This window comes from Podarcis tiliguerta (assembly GCF_965153285.1).
Source record: "Podarcis tiliguerta genome assembly, chromosome: 9".
In the NCBI taxonomy this organism is placed as follows: Eukaryota; Metazoa; Chordata; class Lepidosauria; order Squamata; family Lacertidae; genus Podarcis; species Podarcis tiliguerta.
In genome coordinates this window covers 28,677,398-28,698,032 of record NC_139542.1, presented here as the reverse complement: position 1 = coordinate 28,698,032, position 20,635 = coordinate 28,677,398, and the positions used below count along the sequence as shown (strand labels likewise).

Here is a 20,635-nt window from a genome sequence, read left to right as displayed (position 1 = left end):
TTACACACCAACAATGAGTTCAGCCTGTGTTTGAAACAATGAACATAAATGCCTTACCAGCTGCTGATCCTCTAGTTCAGTGATGGCCAAACTTGGCACTCCAGCTGTTTTGGGACTACAATTCCCATCATCTCTGACCACTGGTCCTGTTAGCTAGGGATGATGGGAGTTATAGTCCCCAAACAGCTGGAGGGCCAAGTTTGGCCATCACTGCTCTAATTGATGGATGCTGCTAAGTTGGTCTTCCCTTTTCTGTGATGTTGTTCTTCGTATGCAAAGTACACAAACTCCCAGTGGCTCTTGAGTCCCTGGCTATAACATTTTAGCTTGCCTGAGGGAGTTCAGAAGGTTTGGGCAAGTTGTTTTCATTGGGCAGAATACTTTTGGACCCATGTTGACATTCACATTGGGTTTGAAGGCACTTTTTAGTGATATGTGTGAAAATGTCCTTAAAATGTTAATATGCTTTATTTTCTACAGTCCCCGGCAAATCAAGCTGAAATCCTTCTCAACCTGTCCCCCCTCATCCCCAAATACTGTATATCATTTTATAACTAAATTTTAAAAATGAGGTGATGAAAATATCAGAAGCGCTTTGGAAACCAGCAAGACCAGCAAGGCTCTTGGATGGTTTGAAAAAGATAAATTGTTTTAAGAAATCCCTACTATTAAGATGTTTTATTCCTTCAGGATGTTCTGGACTTCCGGGCCTACCTGGCAGTGAGTCGTTATGCCAAATCCAAAGGTCAGGAAACACAGTACAGGGTCACTCCAAGTCCAGGATAGGGTCCAGAGTCAAACCCAAAGCAGTGTCCCGTAAAAGTCCAGGAGTATCCCAGTCAAAGTCCAGCAACACGGGCTGTTCAGCAGACCCAGCACCTCAGCTCTGCTTGCCTTTTGTTCTCTGCCTGCTAATTGCAGCACCTGGGCTTGATGAGGCAGGTAACCCTCAGCTGTTTCAGCTGAGGAATCACACACCTCCTCTCAGAGCTAATGAGTCCCAGCTGGCCAGCTAGGGAGCTGAGCTGTGGATCTTTTTTCTCTCACTATATTTTTTATTAAATTTTCTGTTTTACATTTTAGAATATTCATTTAAACAACCTTAAAATATCAGTGACTTCCCTACTTCTCATCGTTCATTTTGCAAAACATAAATCCCTGCCTATTTTACACAAACTAAACCATTCAGTATTCCATTATTACATCTATCAAAACTTATTTACACTGTTGATTTTAACTTAATGCTGCCAATGTTTTCAAGTGTACATAATTTACCTCCATATATTCAATGAACATCTTCTTTAAGCGTGTGTTCTTCTTGTTTTCTTATTCTATATGTTAGGTCCACAAGCTGCGCATATTCTATCAGTTTAAATTGCCATTCTTCTTTAGTTGGGACTTCGCTCGTTTTCCATTTTGGGGCTAACAAAACAAGGGCCACAGTAGTGGCATACATAAATAACCTTTTCTGACACCTGGGAATTTCTGTCTGAATTATCTCCAACGAAAAGTACTTTTTTAAAAAAAAAGTACTTTTAAACATTTTTTTCAATTCATTCTGAATTATTTCCCAATACACTTTTATTCTTTTACAGGTCCACCACATATGGGAGCTGGGCTGTGGTTCTTGCCTGTCTCAGCATCCTGGAGTGTCCTTCCTGCTGCTCCCTAAGCCTCAGAGCCTGCTGTGTTTCGCGCAGACAGGGGGCCCTTTGGCAATGGGTCCAGCAGCTGTGGTTCCTATGCACTGACCCCAATCTCCTCTTCATCCTCCATCACACTGAGAGCACTTGCTTCCCCAGTCCCAGCTACACCCCTTGTAAAGACCCCCTTCCTCCTCCCTGTTGACCTGCCAGTTCATGACACGGGAGGGTATTCTGATTTGTTATCTATCCCCTTGGATTCATTGTCTGGGCCAATCTTCTGTATCTCCAAGGGGAGGCAGGTCCTCACCCTTCCAGATTGGTTCAACCCCAGGCTTCCTCAACCTCAGCCCTCCAGATGTTTTGAGACTACAGTTCCCATCATCCCTAACCACTGGTCCTGCTAGCTAGGGATCATGGGAGTTGTAGGCCAAGGGGGTGGGATTAAGTGGCAAATTCTCCCTCCTCCTCATTCCTCTGGACTTCAAGGGAGATGCACTTTCAGTTCCTTCAGTAAGTCCAGACTTAGTACCAGAGCTGCAGGAGGCCATGGGTGTAGCATCTGAGTTCTCATTTCAACTCTCCGTCTGAGACTTGCAGCTTCTTTTGACTTGTTTGCTTCATTGTAAACGATTATTTAGGAAGGCACAGCCAACTTCTCAAAGCTACTATCTGTAGGCAAATCCCATGAACGCTTTGGCCAAAATGCTGATCACACTGAATTTAGTGTTAACAGTTTTGTCATTATTCGCCTGCCTGCCTCACTCTCAGCACTCCTAGGATAACATTTTTTAAAAATAATAATAATAAAAAGACCAGCGTGTTGACATTAATTTTTATTCCAAGTATAACAAACTTAAAATGATTTAGCACTATAGCAATCACGGTTCCATAAATTAAATACATATAGAATTTATACAATCTACATTGACAAGAAAAAGCCATTCAGGGAATCACATTATCCAAAAGGGTTTTTTCAGTGTTATGGCAAATAAAAGTTATGAAAATTCACAGTTAATCTGTAGCTTAGAGATGCAAAATATTGCACATAATACAATTGTGAATGCTAAACAGCAGCTTTACAGTTTTTCTTCACAAACATTGGTCATGTAGTACTAGACTGAATACAAAATGGCATCATGTACACCACGGTAAACAGTTATTCACAACGTCAATCAAGTTTTAAATAAAGTAGCAAAAAACTGCTGGGTTCTTTCAGTTGCCCTGTTAATTCAGTGATCTTCTTTATCTTTTCCTTTTCTTTCTTTCTCATCCTGTAGTGCAGTGCCAAGCTTCTTGATAAGAACTGACAGAACTTTGTCCAGTGGGTCCATGACCCCACGCTGAAGCCATTTAGGAATAGTAGTTCTTGCATGATGGAAGCCTAGCTTCTGAAGAATGTAGTCAACACCTACTGGGTCAATTTTCCTTCCAGTCCAGGAGATTAATCTAAAAGTTAACATATGTTAGCATTGTCAATAACTGAACATGCAAATGAAATAAACATGACCACTGAGAAGGGGAGAGGGAAAAAATTAGGGAATGGGGAACAGAACGAAGTGGCTGCAATACTCAACAGAAGCACTCCACACTGCAATGTAAAGTTCCCTTGCTTCTCTCTCACTATGTAGAACCAATCTAGAAGGGTGGGAATATTCCAATTTTCCCAATTTTCCTGCAAACAGAATGACTCATTTACCTGAGTGTGGGCTCCAGATGCCATGTATTGCAGATAAATTCTCTCCAATCCACAGTAGTGTAAGTAATACTTTCTTCTGCTCCCTTCTCAGCAGAGCTCTCATCAAGTACACTGATGGGGCTTTTCTGTCCCGGGCGACTAGAAAAAATACGTGGTGGAAAGATGGCTAGAAAAGGGTAAAAACAATAAGGCATAGATATTAGATTTCTTTAAAATGCAGATTGAATTGTTAATGTAATGACCAAAGATGTTCCTAATTATAATTACTATTCATTAAATTTCTATATTGCCCTTCACTCAAAGATCACTATATAAAAATAAAAGCAATATAATTACAAGGCATGTTTACATATAGTATTTTAACTGTAATAAACTGTAGTTAAAAAAATGCTCATTTTAATGTGCTAGGCTTCATTAACTATTTGTGAAGTGTATCATTTCCAAATCATCCCGAAATTGATCTACATACCTTTCTCCTTTTCTTTAAGATAAGCCGATACCAGGTCATGCAGAAACATTATCAACTCAGCATCCATAGTTACACATATGTGATCCGTGAATTCTGTAACAACACTGCACTCCACTTTTGGCTTAGCACTGGGATCTGTAACAAAATGTTATAATTTTGGCAGAGGTGATTTGCATGCAAACTTTTTAATGGCAAATGTTAAAATGCGCTAGTATTTAAAAAGTGCTAATCATTTGCAGCGTGATCTTAAAATAAAAATCCTACTGATACATTTGGCATCTCTCCTTGGCGAGGCAGGCACACACTGGCTTCAAGATGATATTACAACTACTGCTCTGCACCACATCTCCAAACAGAAGTTCTAAACCAGGAGTGGGAACTGGATCTAGCCGGTGGACCAGATTATCTTTCCTGCCCTTCGGAGGTCGAATCTGACAAGTGGGGTGGAGACACCCATCTGCCAGTCACTTGATACCACAATTATATCACGTGACTATTTTGCCCACAGGGGCCTTCAGAATCCACTTTCAAAGTGGTATTTTAAGCAGTGCTTTGAAAGCGACTTTTGAAAATTAAGCTAAAGTTCTGATATTTGGGTTTTCAGAAGCCTCTTTCAAAGCGCTATCTTGGCCCAGGGTTTTGAATAGGGCTTTGCAGGCCCCACTGATCAAGCTTATTGGTGATGCCAGCAAACCTCCTTTACCTAACCCCACTCCAGATGCAATGTTTGATGTCAGGTGTAGTGCAGGTAGCTGTAGTTTGGGTGAAATGGCCTTACAGGTCAAATGAGAAGCTCTAGTGAGCCGAATTAGGCCCACAGACCAGAAGTTCTAAATAGGACACTAGTGCAGTGCAACTGGCGTCAAGGAAGCCCATTAAATGGTATATATGCCATTGCTTGTGGGATCAGAGTGACAGCAGACTTACTACAGTGGACCCTCGGGTTATGTTACCTTTGGGTAATGTAACTTTTGGGTTGCGAACGTGGCAACCCCAGAAGTGTATACTTCCAGGTTTCGCTGTGCGTGCATGCACAAAAGTGCTCTATCACACCACGTGCGTGCACAGAAGCAGCGCCTCTAAATGCAGACTTTTTGGGGTACGTACGGACCACTGGAACGAATTAGGTTCATATCCAGAGGGTCCACTGTACTTTCCTTTCTTCTTTCCTTTGGATTAAACAGTTAGAACTGATCTAATTTTTCAGCTATTGAACCGGATTGCTAAATGGTCTTCATCACAAAAACAGTTTATATGTTTAATGCCAGATTATCTCAGATTTTGAATAATACTCAATGAACTTTTCATAAGGTATGAATTAGGTTTGTAGTTCCGAAGGTATAACACATCACACTTTACCTTGCAATAAAGGTTCCTGTGGCTGTTGAACGTGAATAGATTTAAAGTCCAGCTGCATCCTTGGTAATGCAAAGATAGTTTCGGTCTCATGATTGTAACTGGAGCCTCCTCTGAATCCGCTCAACAAGCTAGAGCTTTTCACTGTTGTGCTGTTCTCTGGGTTGTTTGCATCAACATTTCGGAGAAGGTTCAACTCTGCAATTACAAAGGAAGTAGAGCTATGTTTTGATTTCACTGGGCTTCGGATTGTTATCACTGCTACTCACAGATCATTTCAGATACTATAACTGAAATTAATTCAGCAAAGTTCTGCTGAACTCTGTAGTCCTATGCGGTCAGTATGCTGCTGCCCCACCTTCTTTCACTTTGAATTGTAAATTCATGCAATTCCACCAGCAATAACCAGATCAGCAAGCAGAAATGTGATAGAAGGCCTCACCTTCGTTCCTTGTGGCTGTAACATAATTGAACCATTCTTTCACACTCGCCACTCCATGTGGTGGGTTTTCATGGCGCCTCCTTGTGATCTTGGTGATGGTTGCCATTGGGCTTTCCAGGGCTCCACATGGCTTTGTGACCATAGTATTGTGACCCAAATGGAAGTCCAGTGTTTGCACAACATAGGTAGAATGTTCACTAGAACCTGGAGGGGTGGGGTGGTTTAAAAACACGGTTATTTGCTTACTGAAGAGCCTAATCATGTTGAATGTAATTTTTAACAAAAAAAAGTGTAGTTTGCATAATTACAGAGCATGTATGCAATAATCGGAAGTAGAGAAAAACTCCCACCATGTATTGTATCAGATACTGGATTTAATTTGGTATTTTCCTTTGTCTGGAAACTCTTATCAGTATATAGACATGCAATTACTAGCCTCATAGAATACTAGACTGTCACAACCACAATTCATCTAGCTTCAAAGAGTCATGGAAAAAACCTCTCCTGTTCCTGATTAGTCATTGGGTTATAAACTCATTGGTCTCATGATTCCACATGCAGCCAAGCTTTGGCCCAAGAGGTCAGCCCAGAGTATGAAGTTGTCCAGCCCAGATCTTTGCACTTAATGCGCTTGTAGAATTTACAACTTAAAAGGATAAAAAATATCTATAAACAGAAAGCAGAAATAAGTTTTGATACCTTCTTGCCAAATTTTTTGTGCTTCTGTCCAAAAGGCAATGTTAGGTTCTTCAAGATGAAACAGAGCCCATGATTTTGAACGAAAATTAGGTCCATGGAAACATGACAATGTCATGTGATTTCCATGCAGGCTCATAGAGCCTCCAAACTGCATTCCATCTTCCGGTAAAGGAATCTGAAATAGGGATATGTGGCACCCTGACACCACCTTTAAAACTCCTGGCCAATGCCGATGATGTGCTGCATCCAGTACTGTGGAGGAAAGCATACAGAAGAAACAGTGGCATTAATATCTACTTAACAGAATTTGTGCCTTTCTCTCTCTCTCTCTCTCTCTTTCTCTCTCTCTCTGTGTGTGTGTCTGTCTAGGGAATCTAAAACTTCTGAGCCTATCCAGAAATATACACATTAATTATATATACATAGGTCAGGCTCTTCCAAAGCTGAGGGTACATTTATTGCAGCGAGATCAGCAGCAATAGTATGAATGGATTCTTGAAACTATCTACGTAAATTTATAAAACTTTACCCCCATATATAAACATAGAAAGAGCTATACTACTAAATAAATATATGCATCTGAATAGCATTTTTAAATGAGTGTGTTTAAAAAATGCATGATGTGAAAAACCACAAGAACATGGACTAAAGTCTTTTGAGGTGAAGTTCCATTTTCTTTTACCCAAAAGGAAGTAGCTTGAAGTACAAAGTACTTCTAAACGTCTAATCTACACTTGCATCAAAAACGAAGGCATAAAGAATGAGCACGCACTTTACAACTCTGCATACCACTTCACTTTCTCATACACTGGTACTCTGCATATCAATTCACTCTCTTAAGACATGGGTAGTCTGCCCAAAATAAAGTATTATTTTGATTGAGTAGGATAGCTCTTTTGATGCAAAGTGCTTGCTCATCTTTTGTGCCTTGCAATACTGATGTAAGTAGATTAGATGTTTAGAAGTACTTTGTACTTCAAAACTCCTTCCATTTGTAGAAAAGAAAAATGAGTTTTCACCTCAAAGGACTTATGCCAAAGTTCTTGCGGGTTCTCACAGCAGGATACATATATTTTTTTAAACACACACATTTAAAAATAGAGATGTTTTTGAGATACACATTTCCGGGCTTGGAGATACAAGGTTTGTAGCTCATAATACTCACATCTAATACAAGGTGAGCATTACAACCTGTAAATTCTCCTCTGCTTTATATTTTAATGCAAGTCAAATAATTCTAGAATCATAGAATCATAGAGTTGGAAGACACCACAAGGGCCATCGAGTCCAACCTCCTGCCAAGCAGGAAACACCATCAGAGCACTCCTGACATATGGTTGTCAAGCCTCTGCTTAAAGACCTCCAAAGAAGGAGACTCCACCACACTCCTTGGCAGTAAATTCCACTGTCGAACAGCTCTTACTGTCAGGAAGTTCTTCCTAATGTTTAGGTGGAATCTTCTTTCTTGTAGTTTGGATCCATTGCTCTGTGTCCGCTTCTCTGGAGCAACAGAAAACAACCTTTCTCCCTCCTCTATGTGACATCCTTTTATATATTTGAACATGGCTATCATATCACCCCTTAACCTCCTCTTCTTCAGGCTAAACATGCCCAGCTCCCTTAGCCGTTCCTCATAAGGCATCGTTTCCAGACTTTTGACCATTTCTACTTCCCTCCACTATCCCAACAAGCCCTGAATTAATAGCCTTTGGTTAAACTATATTATCCCAGGACTACTTGCACCCGGCATACTGCTATGCAAGAAGCCTCTGGGCCGTATAGTTTTTATCAAGGGCTTCTAAAATCAGGGGGAAAGAGATTGCCCAGCCACTTGCTACCACATTATCAGTAGCAGCCAGGTTAAGCGGGGTGGGAGATGCTTGAGAAATGTGTCAGCCTATGAATTGGGGACTTACTTAGTGGGTGGGCTGCCAAGCAGAGCTATTTCCTGATTCTTAGGAAACAGCTCGTATTATTCCAAGCCAATCTGGCAGAGGGCCTTCTCGGTAGCGGCGCCCACCCTGTGGAACGCCCTCTCATCAGATGTCAAGGAAATAAACAACTATATGACTTTTAGAAGACATCTGAAGGCAGCCCTGTTTAGGGAAGTTTTAAATGTTTGATTCTATTTTTAATATTCTGTTGGGAGCTGCCCAGAGTGGCTGGGAAAACCCAGCCAGATGGGTGGGGGATATATAATCAATTATTATTATTATTATTATTAGCCAGGTAGGAGTTGCTCACAACATCTCATTTTTGAGACTTTGGAACCTGCAGTACTAACACCCCTAGTTAAATTATTAAACATTGTTCAAGCGTATCATGAAATCGGAATATAAAACTTTTAATTACGAAATGGGCTAAAGCAGTTTCAATACATACATTGCTGGTGTGAGCTTTTCTCTGCAACATGGACCACACTCTTTGGGGGAAGATAAGGAACAGGCCCCCATGTAGACAAAGCTCTCTTGCTGGTATCAAACTGCTGAGTAAAGAATTCTTGGAGCTTCATTCCTATTTTGATGAGGTCAGGTGTGGTTGATCGGGAAATCATTACTTGAAAAATATCCCACTTCAAATCTCCATGGACAAATATCTCACTGAAACATTGAAATCAGATAATATCCCTTGTGAATTCATGTTGTTTTACTTGGTTATAATGGGAGGGTAGTCAATGTATATAAATGTAGCAACTACAGTAGAAATGGGATAACAGCTTAAGAAGGCAATTTTTAAAAATTGCTTTGATTAGAAACCACACGAGCAGAAATGTGCACCATTAGATATGGCAAGAAACCTTACCTTTTATCAGTAATACTGGATTCAAAAGTATTGTAGAGATTAACTTTCCATTCATCCTGCAGTTTAAGGTCCGCATTACTGAAAATGCCCATTAGGATACTGGACCCCATGTAATCAACCCGTGCTTCAGTAGAACCCATGGTAATCTGAATTTTGTGATTTGGCTGCTGATTGGGATGTTCTGAAATATGAGCTAAAAAAAACACATTTGCATTATATGGGAACAAGATAGTATCTCGCCCGCCTCTCCACCATGGTTTGCCAATACACAGCCCAATCCATGTCATAAGATTTGAGGTCTCTCCCAGCTCTGGATGACAATAGGAGAGTGGATCACTTGCAGTATGAGAATTGGGTTGCCTGAGACAGCTGCTTTTCTGTAGCACACCTGCTCTCTACTTTCAGCAAACTTTCTAGTGAGCATGGGCAACTGACAGTTTCTTGCTATTAAGAACTGAAATGTGCCACAGAATTCAGCTCAAGATTTGAACAGCACAGTGGAAGCTAGGAACTGCCGGGCAAAAACTGGACACAATCTAGCCAAAGTTGTGCATTTCTTAGGTCCAGTAACGAGAGAGGTTTTAATAACAGGCTAACGTTGACATTAAAAGCCATACGTCTACCGTTTCACTGAGGCTGGATTATAGCCTTTCTCTGCCAAGGAAAGGTATATGTTAAAATGAATACAAATGATTGACTTATTGTGTGCATGCACACATACAGACACACACACTGACATTCCAACTTACCCACCATCTCCAAGGCATTAACATCTATGGTACCTCCAACCACTCCACCTCTAGAATCCAAATGTGACCTCCCAAGACCGACTGACATGCTAATTTCCCGATCTCTATTACTGCCCACAGATAAACGGCCCTGGCTTTTCAATCCACTAGTAGTCCACCTAAAACAGTGACAAAAATGAGAAAAATACATTGTATGCCATCTCTGCCTCTCATATGTCAAAAATAAAATTTGGAAAACGTATTTAAAACTTAGAAGTAATTTAAGTATTATGGAAAATGTTCATTTTTTAAAAATCATACATGGGCATAACAAAAAACAAGGAAATTCAAGTGCCAATATATATATATTTATGGATCTAAATGAGAGAAATGTTTCTCTTTTTTTTCTTTAATTTTTTTTTTACTGACAAGGTTAACATGTTTAATTAGAGAAAAATCTTTTTTCCCCCTTCAAAATGCAACAACATTTAATACAAAGACAAAACAAGAAAATAAAAAAGAAAGAATATAAGAACAGAGAAAAAGAGGGGGGAAATAATACTATACATTTAATATATGTAAATGCCATATCATATTTACAAACTCACAAAAAAGAACAAAAACATTACTGTAAATTAGCTAAAAAAGACTTCCAAATATTTTCATTTACTGTATCTATTCTTTCCTTTATAATGCACAGTCTCAAATTAACTTAATTATTTTCGTACGTCCAAACATAATATCATTTCCACCTTTTATTTACAAGAATCGCTCTAGTTCTGCCAGGAGATTCTTATTCTTACAATAATTTTTTAGATATTCCTTAAATATTCTCCATTCTTTATATACATTCTGTTTCGATTGATCTCTTACTCTCCCTGTCAATGAGAAAAATGTTCCAAGCATCTCACTTAGACTACTAGAAGAAAAGGTCGCACACACATACACACATATTTGAATGATTTCTTTTGATTACAGGTATCAGAAATTTACTTACGTAGTATTTCCCATTACATTGCTCATGTTCATTTGGACATTCAGTTGCTTCAAATTCATAACAAACACAACCAGCGTTTCCCATGGTGTCACTTGCTGACTTCCAACTTTGTTTGACTTATTAAATGGAGTTGATGTTTTTGAGACAGTATCTAGAATAAAACACCACCAGACTTTGTAAACTTAATATTAAAAAGTAGCAATGACATGCCAGTTTTAGATACAATTTGTTTCCACTACTGTGTGAATTTTGTTAGAAAATGTTTCAGTAGTGGTGATGACTTCACAGTGGGAAAACTTATTACCATTATATATTTGTATGATCTTGTGGAGCATCTCTACACCAACGCCACCAGTGGCTAAAAGCAAAGAGTTGTCATGCAGAAATAGTCCACACGACTTGAATCAATTTCCAAATTTGGCTTCAAAGGAACGGCTAACATGACATCATCTCCCAGTGGCTGATAATAGTGGCATGATGGTTGTCATAGCTGATTAAATTCTTGCATGCTAAGATTACAATTGCTATAAATCTGAATGATATAGGGCATGACCCAAAGATATTATTACACAGTAGCATGTGAATTAAAGCAGTAAAAGGAAAGAATGATGTTCGTACCTCTCTGGGGAACTGAAGAGTCTGACACGCTCCTGGATCTTGAAACAGCTGGAGATTTTAAGTTATGTGCTGCTGTTCCAGGTGACATATTGCTGTTTGTGCTGTGCTCATTGAAAACATTAGGAGACTGAGCCATGTGCGTAAATGAGGCGGACTGGCTTGGCTGCTCCCAGGTTCTACAGTATGCTTTTCGCGATGATTCAGGAGACATGTGCTGGCTTACGCCTTCAATAGAATCTGGTGTCCCGGGGCCAGATGCTACTGACAAATAAAAGAAAGCATACGTTACCATTCTTTGCACTGAACGGCAGGTTATTATTAAAGGTAAAGGTAAAGGGACCCCATTAGGTCCAGTCGTGACCGACTCTGGGGTTGCGGTGCTCATCTTGCTTTATTGGCCGAGGGAGCCGGCGTACAGCTTCTGGGTCATGTGGCCAGCATGACTAAGCCGCTTCTGGCGAACCAGAGCAGCACACGGAAACACCATTTACCTTCCCGCCGGAGCGGTACCTATTTATCTACTTGCACTCTGATGTGCTTTCGAACTGCTAAGTTGGCAGGAGCAGGGACCGAGCAACAGGAGCTCACCCCGTTGCGGGGATTCGAACCGCCGACCTTCTGATCGGCAAGTCCTAGGCTCTGTGGTTTAACCCACAGCGCCATTTTTAGCCAAAAGCAAATGTTATCAGATTGTCAAAGCGTGCGTTTCTTCAGTGTGACCTTGTTTTTTATCAGCCCATCCTCTATCAAATTTGTCACGGTTGCAAGATACAGAAATAAATGAATTACTAAGGGTGGGATCCAATAGTGCACCAGAGTGTGTGCACAGAAGTCACCCCCCCAACCTGCTCTAGAGGGTCCCCCAACCTCCCAGGGCAGATCTTGGGTATGTGTGAAGGGGTAGAGCAGGGAAGAGAGAAAGCCCCATTAGTACAAATGAATGTATGTTGTGCAAGCGGGACACCATACTTGGATATAAGCTTAAGAGTGAACCCTGTTTTTAAAAAAGCTCAGATTCAAGGCCAAGACAAATCATACATATATTAAACACACCTTCGCTGTTTACTTCCACCACAGACTCCACCACAAAAAATGTTCACAATATTAACTAATCATATTGTTGAAATACAGCAAAATAATGAATAAATAAATAAATAAATAATAAAATGAGCAAAGTACAACAGCTAAAAATTCTCTACATTGTAATCTGGATTATTATTTTTTTAATCACTTACCTGGGAGATTTATTGTTTGGTCCCCGAGAAAGAGGCGTCTTGCAATACTCCTCCTGTACCAGGCTCTTGGAAATGCTAAAATCTCACTTAGTCTCCTCATGTCATATTTAAAGGAAGCAGATCCTATATCACACACAGCTAATAAAAGAATTAAAAAAGTAAGTATAAAACTGGATGTGCAACAATATGCTCCAAAGTGCTTTCCTCCTTTTTAAGTAAGTTTAGCTAATTATATTTACATAGTATATTTACACATCGCTTCACACAAGCAGAGGCATCCCCAAATGATTTACAATAATAAAACACATAAGAAATGCAATGAAATAATAAAATACTAAAAAGTGTTCAATAAAATACTAAAAGTGTTGGTATGAAGAAAAAGCCATCTTAAACAGCACAAAATAGCTACACCTTCCACACAGCATGAACACCAGCAGCCACCAAAAGCCTAACCATCGGTACTGCCCAACCACCTTTTACACGGTTTTGTGTGTGTTGTATTTCATGCATTTTGACTTGCTGTTACTTTTACTGATTACAGTTTAGTAATTTTTTATTGTAATTGTTAAAACTGCATTTCTATTTAATTATTATATGCCGATTTTTTAATTTTATTGTGTACTATTATACTGAATAATAGTAGAGGATTACTGAATATTACTTTGCTACAAGTTGTTTATTTTCAAGTTATGTTTTTATTATGACTCTTTTTGTACTGGATCAGATTGCCATACAGTCATATTTGTTGTATATTTTGTTGCTTCTTCCGCTTGTAAACTGTGTATGGTAATATAGAAAGACGGTACATAAAAGTGAGATGAAAATAGAGGTAGAATATAATTATCGCAAGAAAACAATGTTAATTATTGTTACACCCATAAATGAAATGGAACATATACAGCCATGCTGCATGGTGGACTAGGTCCAACATTAAACAAGACTGATAAATACCAGATATGTTTATTAATGTAGTATCCATTTTGTTTGCAGATTTGCTTGCAGACATGCTCTCAAAAAAGGTAGCACCTCCTGAACGCCTTATTCTTGAAAGGCTAACTTTTACAAACTCCAGATTGATGCTCAACGAATCTTTACGACCAGTAACTGACGAGGGTTCTTCATCTACATTTCCTGAAACCATAAGGAACAACATAGCAGTTTTCACTTGTTTTGAAGGACCCTAAGTTCTTCTTACTAGTGCCTGCAGATTTCTGCTTAGCACAAAAAAACAAAAGCACTTTGGGCTGCATAACACAAACTGTTGATAATAGCAGCTATATATCTCGTTTGTTCTTAACAAAAATTGTAAAAATCAGCTAGGAAAGATTTTGCATATACTAGTGGAAAGGACACTAACACATCCATGAACACTATGAAATGCATACACAGAAAATTGAATCTTTAATGTACATTCACATGTGTTGAAATGATTGGCTTTTCATAGAAATAGAAAAATACTTCTTGCAGAAACTCTTTTGTATTTCTCTTAGAACAGCCCTCCCCGCCCCACCAAAGCCTAAGAACAACCAATACACTTTTGTGAAATTTTATATTCTGCAATTACCTAGGGATCCGGATCCAGAAGACAATCCTGCCACACTGGACTTCTGCTTCCCTGCTCCATACGGATGAAACACATAGAGAGAGAAATCGGACATGCAGGCAGTGAAGCTCAGACCTGAAGAACTGCTGCTAGCACCTGTCAAATCTGACTGGCTACTACTATGCCGTGTTCTGCCAAAAGGACTGCCCAGTCCAGGCGATGAACCTATAGTGCAAAATGAAAGAACAATTTTAAAAATAGCACTTATTAAATAAATTACATGTACCTTAGTTCAATCCTAAAGAATTCTCTCTTGATTGTTCCATTTGAACCAGCAAATATGATGATACAGACATGTAAAGATATGAGCCCAATTCAGGAGTTCTACTCCCATGAGTAGGGATGTTGTTATGTTAGCTCAGCCCCCCATAACCCTCCAGGTATGCAGCAGGGAGCATCTATACTTACGGACACTCCTCATGCAATGTAAGGTAAAGGGACTCCTGACCATTAGGTCCAGTCGTGAACGACTCTGGGGTTGCGGCGCTCATCTCGCTTTATTGGCCGAGGGAGCTGGCATACAACTTCCAGGTTATGTGGCCAGCATGACTAAGCCACTTCTGGCGAACCAGAGCAGCACACGGAAACGCCGTTTACCTTTCCACTGGAGCGGTACCTATTTATCTACTTGCCCTTTGACGTGCTTTCGAACTGCTAGGTTGGCAGGAGTAGGGACCGAGCAACGGGAGCTCACTCCGTCGTGCGGATTCGAACCACCGACCTTCTGATTGGCAAGTCCTAGGCTCTGTGGTTTAACCTACAGTGCCACCCGCGTCCCTTCTCATGCAATGTAGAAACCTGCTTTTTCTTTCAAATTAAAATTTTTTAAATTTCATTTTTTTACCTGGCGAGACAGTTTTAGAAGGCATCTTAGATCCACTTTGCATAGCATTTTCCGTGGGACAGCTTGTACCTAAAGTTTCTAGTTCCCCTCGATTCGAAGAAAATACAAGATCAAGGGAGGGAAGTTTCAACATGCATTCTACCCGTGACACAGGTAAGCAGCTGAACTTGATCTGTGAAGGCTGAACAAGAGAGAAACACATTTTTAGGACACATATCAAACCATATAATCAGAACAGAACAACTACCAGCAACTTCTGTTAACTTTTCTTTTATGCCTTTATGTGAGTGGACTATAATGATAGCCACTTGGCGGTGACATAGCACCCACTGGAGAAGACATCATTCAGCTCCAAGGAGCTTACCATATAAAAGTTTGACAGCAGGGAGAAAACAGTAAGGAATAAGGAGGTTAATATCCTCTACTAACCACAGTGATATTGTTTGTGGGAGAAATGCTTGGAGGACAACTTCCATATGAGCAAATTAAGAAATTTAGGTGGCTTTATCACACTTCTCACATAACAAGAATGACACATGAATCAGCCTGTCTTAGGCTCTAATCTGTGCTAGCATAGATGCCTGGATTATTATAATTCGGACAATTATGCTAAGCGCACAGATTGACTGTCCCCTCTCCAGCTGTTTCCACAGTCTTAGGATTTAGCTATATTGTAAATTCCTTGGAATAAGGGTGGGATACAATGTAACAAATCAAGATATTAAGGTGTCAGTTCTCCCCCTGTGTAACACATACAAATAACTATGAGTGTTGTCATTGACTCTAATGGGACATGAACTGCCCTCAATATGTAACTCATGTCCTCACCTGGACTCTTACATAAACTACAACATCAACAGGGAAGGATGAATATGCCGATGTTGATGAAGATACCAAGGAGGCTGTAGATTCTTCCAAAGGGTCTTGCATGTCAAACTGCCCCATATCCTCATCCTGTGAAGTGACAGCTAAAAAAGAAAAGAAAAGAAGAACCAAGGATATCATTGAAAAGGAACATTTTAATGGAAGTGGATCATAAAATAAAAGATGTGGTAGAAACAATCTGTGATACCTGCATAATTCCTTTCTATTGGAGTTATAGGAATGGTTTCAAGGGCCTTCTCCAGGAAGTCTAACAGGCAGGGGCTAATCACCATTTCCTCTGGCAAAGACTGGAGTGCAACCCAAGCGTATAGTTTTGCTGTTTTTACACCACCACTTCCTTTTCCTTTGGCTGAAAAGTTTGAGGAAAAAACGGTTTAGTGGAATACTAATTCAACCATTTCAATTAGAGCACAAATTAAAATACAAGGTGTGTTTATTTAAGTCAATATCACTCAAACCATTCTGGATGATTAAGACAACAATTTACTCCTGTCCAATGGACTAAATCCCATGAGGTTTTTCCATGTACAATGTTGCTTCATGTTGATTCAACTAAAACATATTTCAGTGCTTTGTCTTCAGCTCTGCTAACTCCTGCTTTCAGCACTCTCCCCTCCAACAAGCTGCCACTGCTGTTTCCCCTCCAATGCTTGCAGCTCGGTCCCCCATGGCGCTGTTGCATTCTGCTCCCAACCCGTGGTTGCTGCCACACAGGAAGAAGTCAAGTTCCTTTTGGCCTGCCTTATAGGTTTCTGATAGTGCCACCGCCACCAATCCCTGCAGGGAAGAAGGTAGCCTCACTGCAGCCACTGATGAGAGAGATTGTGAGGCAGGTGCCAACTGCACACATGCTTTGGACATGAGCACAGTGGTCTAGACGTTAGTATTTTGCTCACTGCTGCTGCAGCTAGCGGCCTAAAGCAAATGGGACTGACAAGGGAGCTGAGGAGACACAATGAACAATGGAAAAAAGAACAAATGGGGAGGAGTAGAAAAAAATCCTGTAAGACTTTCACAGGCAGCAACAACTAAGTAGAGGCGAAGAGTGAGGCGAAAGTCTCTGGTAAGGAGGAGGGAAAAGGCTGTGATAAAACCACACTGAGGAGAAAACAAAGTAAAACACTGAAGTCTCAAAAGATCAGGAACCAACCAGAGACATGGGTTGTTACCTCACAATGCACTCACACAAAACCGCGAATAATAACGCACAGGCCTGAGAAGTAGAAGACAAGGGAAAGAACACCCTCTAAACATCTGCTTCAAGTAAAGGTAGGAATAAACTGAGACTTCAGAAGGAAATAAATCCAGAAACTTTCTTTGCAGCAACAGCAGTCTCGCTTTCAAACGCTAGGGGGAACTCAAGTCCCAGCTGAGGACATACTACACTCAGAAGAACGGATAAAAAGGAGGAGCACATATTTACTGTTTTTTCGAGATAAGAAACAACATGCAAGAACAAAGTGTGATTTGTTCTTCGTTTGTTCTTAGCTTGTGGCTGGTGGGGAGAGAGTTTAACCCTGAGTTCTGGTTCTGAAGACACAATAAATTAAACCTTAGGTTAGCATAAGAACAGGGCAGGAGCAAAGCCGCTGCAAGCTCCTATCCAGAAATCTGCACATTCGCATGATCCTGATAAGCCACAGTTTGGGTTACACTGTGTCAGGCAAACCAGGCAAATATGTATGTAGACTGGGTCATATTATAATGCTTGACTTCAGTCACACAACTTTCAGTGCCGAGGCCTCTGAAGTAAAGGCAAAGTAAGTAGGGAAAATTAGTTTTATTTGGTGAAATAAAGTTTCTACAGAGAGAAAATCTAATAGAAAAAGAACAAGAAATCGATGAGAGTCTTTAAGGTACAGGGAAGTTTCTATCCTGTAAATTTTAGCAAAAATTAGAATTATTGAATAGTACTGGACTCCTGGTATCAGTATGTTTTAGGAGTTAATGACCATATCAATCAAGTAGGATGCTTTATTAAACTATGAGGCAGATTTAGATCTAAGCATGGAACTCCACAGTATGGAGAGAATTAAAGCAAAGGTACAGCATGTAAAAGAAATCTCTACCTGATGGGAGAGGTGGGGGTTGGGGAGGAAGTAAAGATTTAGCTTTGCTGTAGGTAGGAGGCATGGCAGTATCTTTCATACCATACAACTTGGATTCTTTGGAAAGGGTTCTTGGCAGAGATGACCCTCGGGACGCATTTGGCGATTCAGTCTTTAACATCTTTGAGTTATAATGTAGCTGAAATGAAAGAAAAGTGTAGATCCATCACCAGTGGTGCCACAAATGGAAAAAAAACCCTGCCTATTTATGCATTCACAGCCACAGTTCCCACATCTAGGCAGAGTAATAGTTTCATCAAAACTTATTTTTGAAAAGAAGGAAGCCTATTATTTGAAGCAAAGCTTTATATTGAAACATAAACATCTTCAGTTCAAAACTGCTCTAATGCACTAGAAGAAAGTCTTGCCAAACTGGCAATATTCTAGCTGTCATTTCTCAAAGCTAATTGTTGTCTTTGCATTGGGTTTCTGGGCTGCTGTCCTTATATCATTTATACAAGTTTGATAATTTTATTATTGTGATTTATCATCTATTATATTTTTAACTGTTACTGGGTGTTGCCTGGAGTATTTTCTTTAAAAGAGAGAGTCAGAAAAGACGGTGTATTTTAGAAGAAAATAAACAGGCTTTGTTCAGGCTCTAGTTTGCATTCCATGGTGTTAGAAACTCTGCGTATTTGTTTTGCCTAGAAATATCGCAGGTGGTATCTTCTGCATTTTATGGCCTTTAAGGCTCATGGTACAAATGCCCAAACAGTACATTACCAATGCCATGTCTACAGAAGAGCAAGAACAGCAAAAGCACCATCCTTGAAAGCACTTTATGTAACCTAACTTTCACTACATGAAGTTTCCATCCACTCAAAACACTGACAATACCCAGGCATTTACCCACCATAATATGCTTTAGAATGGAATGCTCATCTCAGCAGATATATCTCAGGGTTTGTACTGATACCTTATTTAATGGTAAAATTGAGGTTTTGCCACGTACTGATTTTATACTAGAGGCTGGGTTAAAAATGTAAGTTCCATCTAGCCCAACATATTGTTCTTAAAAGCTGTTTGTCTGGTTAGGTTAGCATTTCCAGGATTTACCTTATCTTGAAGGTTTCCATACTTCAACTTGGTAACAAGGTTGCTCTGTAAACTATGGAGACTATAATAACAGACAACCCACATTTGCATCATACCTTGTAAACCCAAAATAACTGACACTTATCTAAAATAGGATTTGTACTTCAACACATATGTGTAATTTTCAGCATCACTGAAGCCGCACCACTGAGATTAGGAGTCAAGGGATAAAAAAACTTTGGTTGTACTCGATCACCTTTGTTTCAAGGAAAAGACCAACACCTCCCAGCTTTCCTCCATGCTTTTTTACCTTCACATCTACACCAGGAATGTAAAATACTGTTGTTTCCAGGTCACCAGACTTCGTCTGCAGAGATGATGGAACTTTTTTTCCAGCCAGTAAGTGAGTAGTTGATGCATAGTTAGTTTGAAATTTCTTCTTTCTTGAAGGAGACTCTTGATCTAAACTTCTGGAACTGCGATCATAGCTTCTAAACAGTAAACAGCAAGGCACAGCATGACTTAACAGGAATGTAAGTGTAACATTATGTTATTTCCAAAGCTGAAACTGAGCACTGCTAGGAATAATTGAAGATAAACCATGGGTTGGATTCAGAATTCCGTAAGCAGAATTCTGTACATGGAATGAGGTGCTTTGTGTCCTAGCTTCTCCTTCTCTTGAAGGCTCCTGTTGCCTCAAAAAATATTCTCCAGAGAGTGTAGGAGATGGTGTGGAAGGCTGTATGTGAAATTAGTGCAAAATGCTTCTTCCTTCTGTTCATGGAAGCCTCTACTGGATCCAAGCCTCTTCTGTGAATGCAAAGACTCCATCCATTTGTAGAGGAGTACCTCTGGGTCTCGGGTGGCGCTGTGGGTAAAACCTCAGTGCCTAGGACTAGCTGATCGCAAGGTCAGCGGTTCGAATCCCCGCGGTGGGGTGAGCTCCCGTCGTTCGGTCCCAGCTCCTGCCCACCTAGCAGTTCGAAAGCACCCCGAAGTGCAAGTAGATAAATAGGTACCGTTTTATAGCGGGAAGGTAAACGGCATTTCCGTGTGCGGTGCTGGCTCGCCAGATGCCGCTTAGTCACGCTGGCCACGTGACCCGGAAGTGTCTCCGGACAGCGCTGGCTCCCGGCCTCTTGAGCGAGATGAGCGCGCAACCCTAGAGTCGGACACGACTGGCCTGTACGGGCAGGGGTACCTTTACCTTTACCTCTGGGTCTAACTGTATATCGTTTAATATTTATGTCTGTTTCATTTATTATATTGCCTCCTTGAGCATTTTATTCAGGAATCCATTTACACAGACACAAACCGGAAGTAATAAAATATGATGACTGCTTCTGCAACCCTGCAGACATTTTGGTTGCTTAAATTCAGCTGAAGTAGATACAAGTTCCATCTATGCAAAACTGCGTCCTAAGAATCTTTCCTATCACAATGGAAAAGAGCCACCTGAATGTAGTTAT

General features: G+C 40.2%; 1 protein-coding gene across 37 annotated transcripts in view; it reads right to left on the bottom strand.

Annotated features, from left to right (window-relative positions):
• Positions 1-2,464: 2,464 nt before the first annotated feature.
• BLTP1 (bridge-like lipid transfer protein family member 1) overlaps positions 2,465-20,635 on the bottom strand; it is a 108,329-nt gene continuing 90,158 nt past the window's right edge. For 12 of the 37 annotated variants that reach the window (XM_083456876.1, XM_083456908.1, XM_083456884.1 and 9 more), the window contains 19 exons: positions 19,477-19,657; positions 18,090-18,267; positions 16,208-16,369; positions 15,964-16,103; positions 15,136-15,316; positions 14,253-14,456; positions 13,640-13,819; positions 12,689-12,826; positions 11,454-11,714; positions 10,836-10,986; positions 9,860-10,017; positions 9,111-9,303; positions 8,691-8,908; positions 6,309-6,560; positions 5,610-5,813; positions 5,171-5,365; positions 3,812-3,946; positions 3,343-3,508; positions 2,465-3,092 (listed from right to left, as the gene is read on the bottom strand). In XM_083456876.1, the coding sequence (XP_083313002.1) occupies positions 2,876-3,092; positions 3,343-3,508; positions 3,812-3,946; positions 5,171-5,365; positions 5,610-5,813; positions 6,309-6,560; positions 8,691-8,908; positions 9,111-9,303; positions 9,860-10,017; positions 10,836-10,986; positions 11,454-11,714; positions 12,689-12,826; positions 13,640-13,819; positions 14,253-14,456; positions 15,136-15,316; positions 15,964-16,103; positions 16,208-16,369; positions 18,090-18,267; positions 19,477-19,657 (3,514 nt within the window). In that variant the 3' untranslated portion in view covers positions 2,465-2,875. The remainder of the gene's footprint in view (positions 3,093-3,342; positions 3,509-3,811; positions 3,947-5,170; positions 5,366-5,609; positions 5,814-6,308; positions 6,561-8,690; positions 8,909-9,110; positions 9,304-9,859; positions 10,018-10,835; positions 10,987-11,453; positions 11,715-12,688; positions 12,827-13,639; positions 13,820-14,252; positions 14,457-15,135; positions 15,317-15,963; positions 16,104-16,207; positions 16,370-18,089; positions 18,268-19,476; positions 19,658-20,635) is intronic. The other 25 variants (XM_083456887.1, XM_083456885.1, XM_083456883.1 and 22 more) reach the window with 3 other exon arrangements.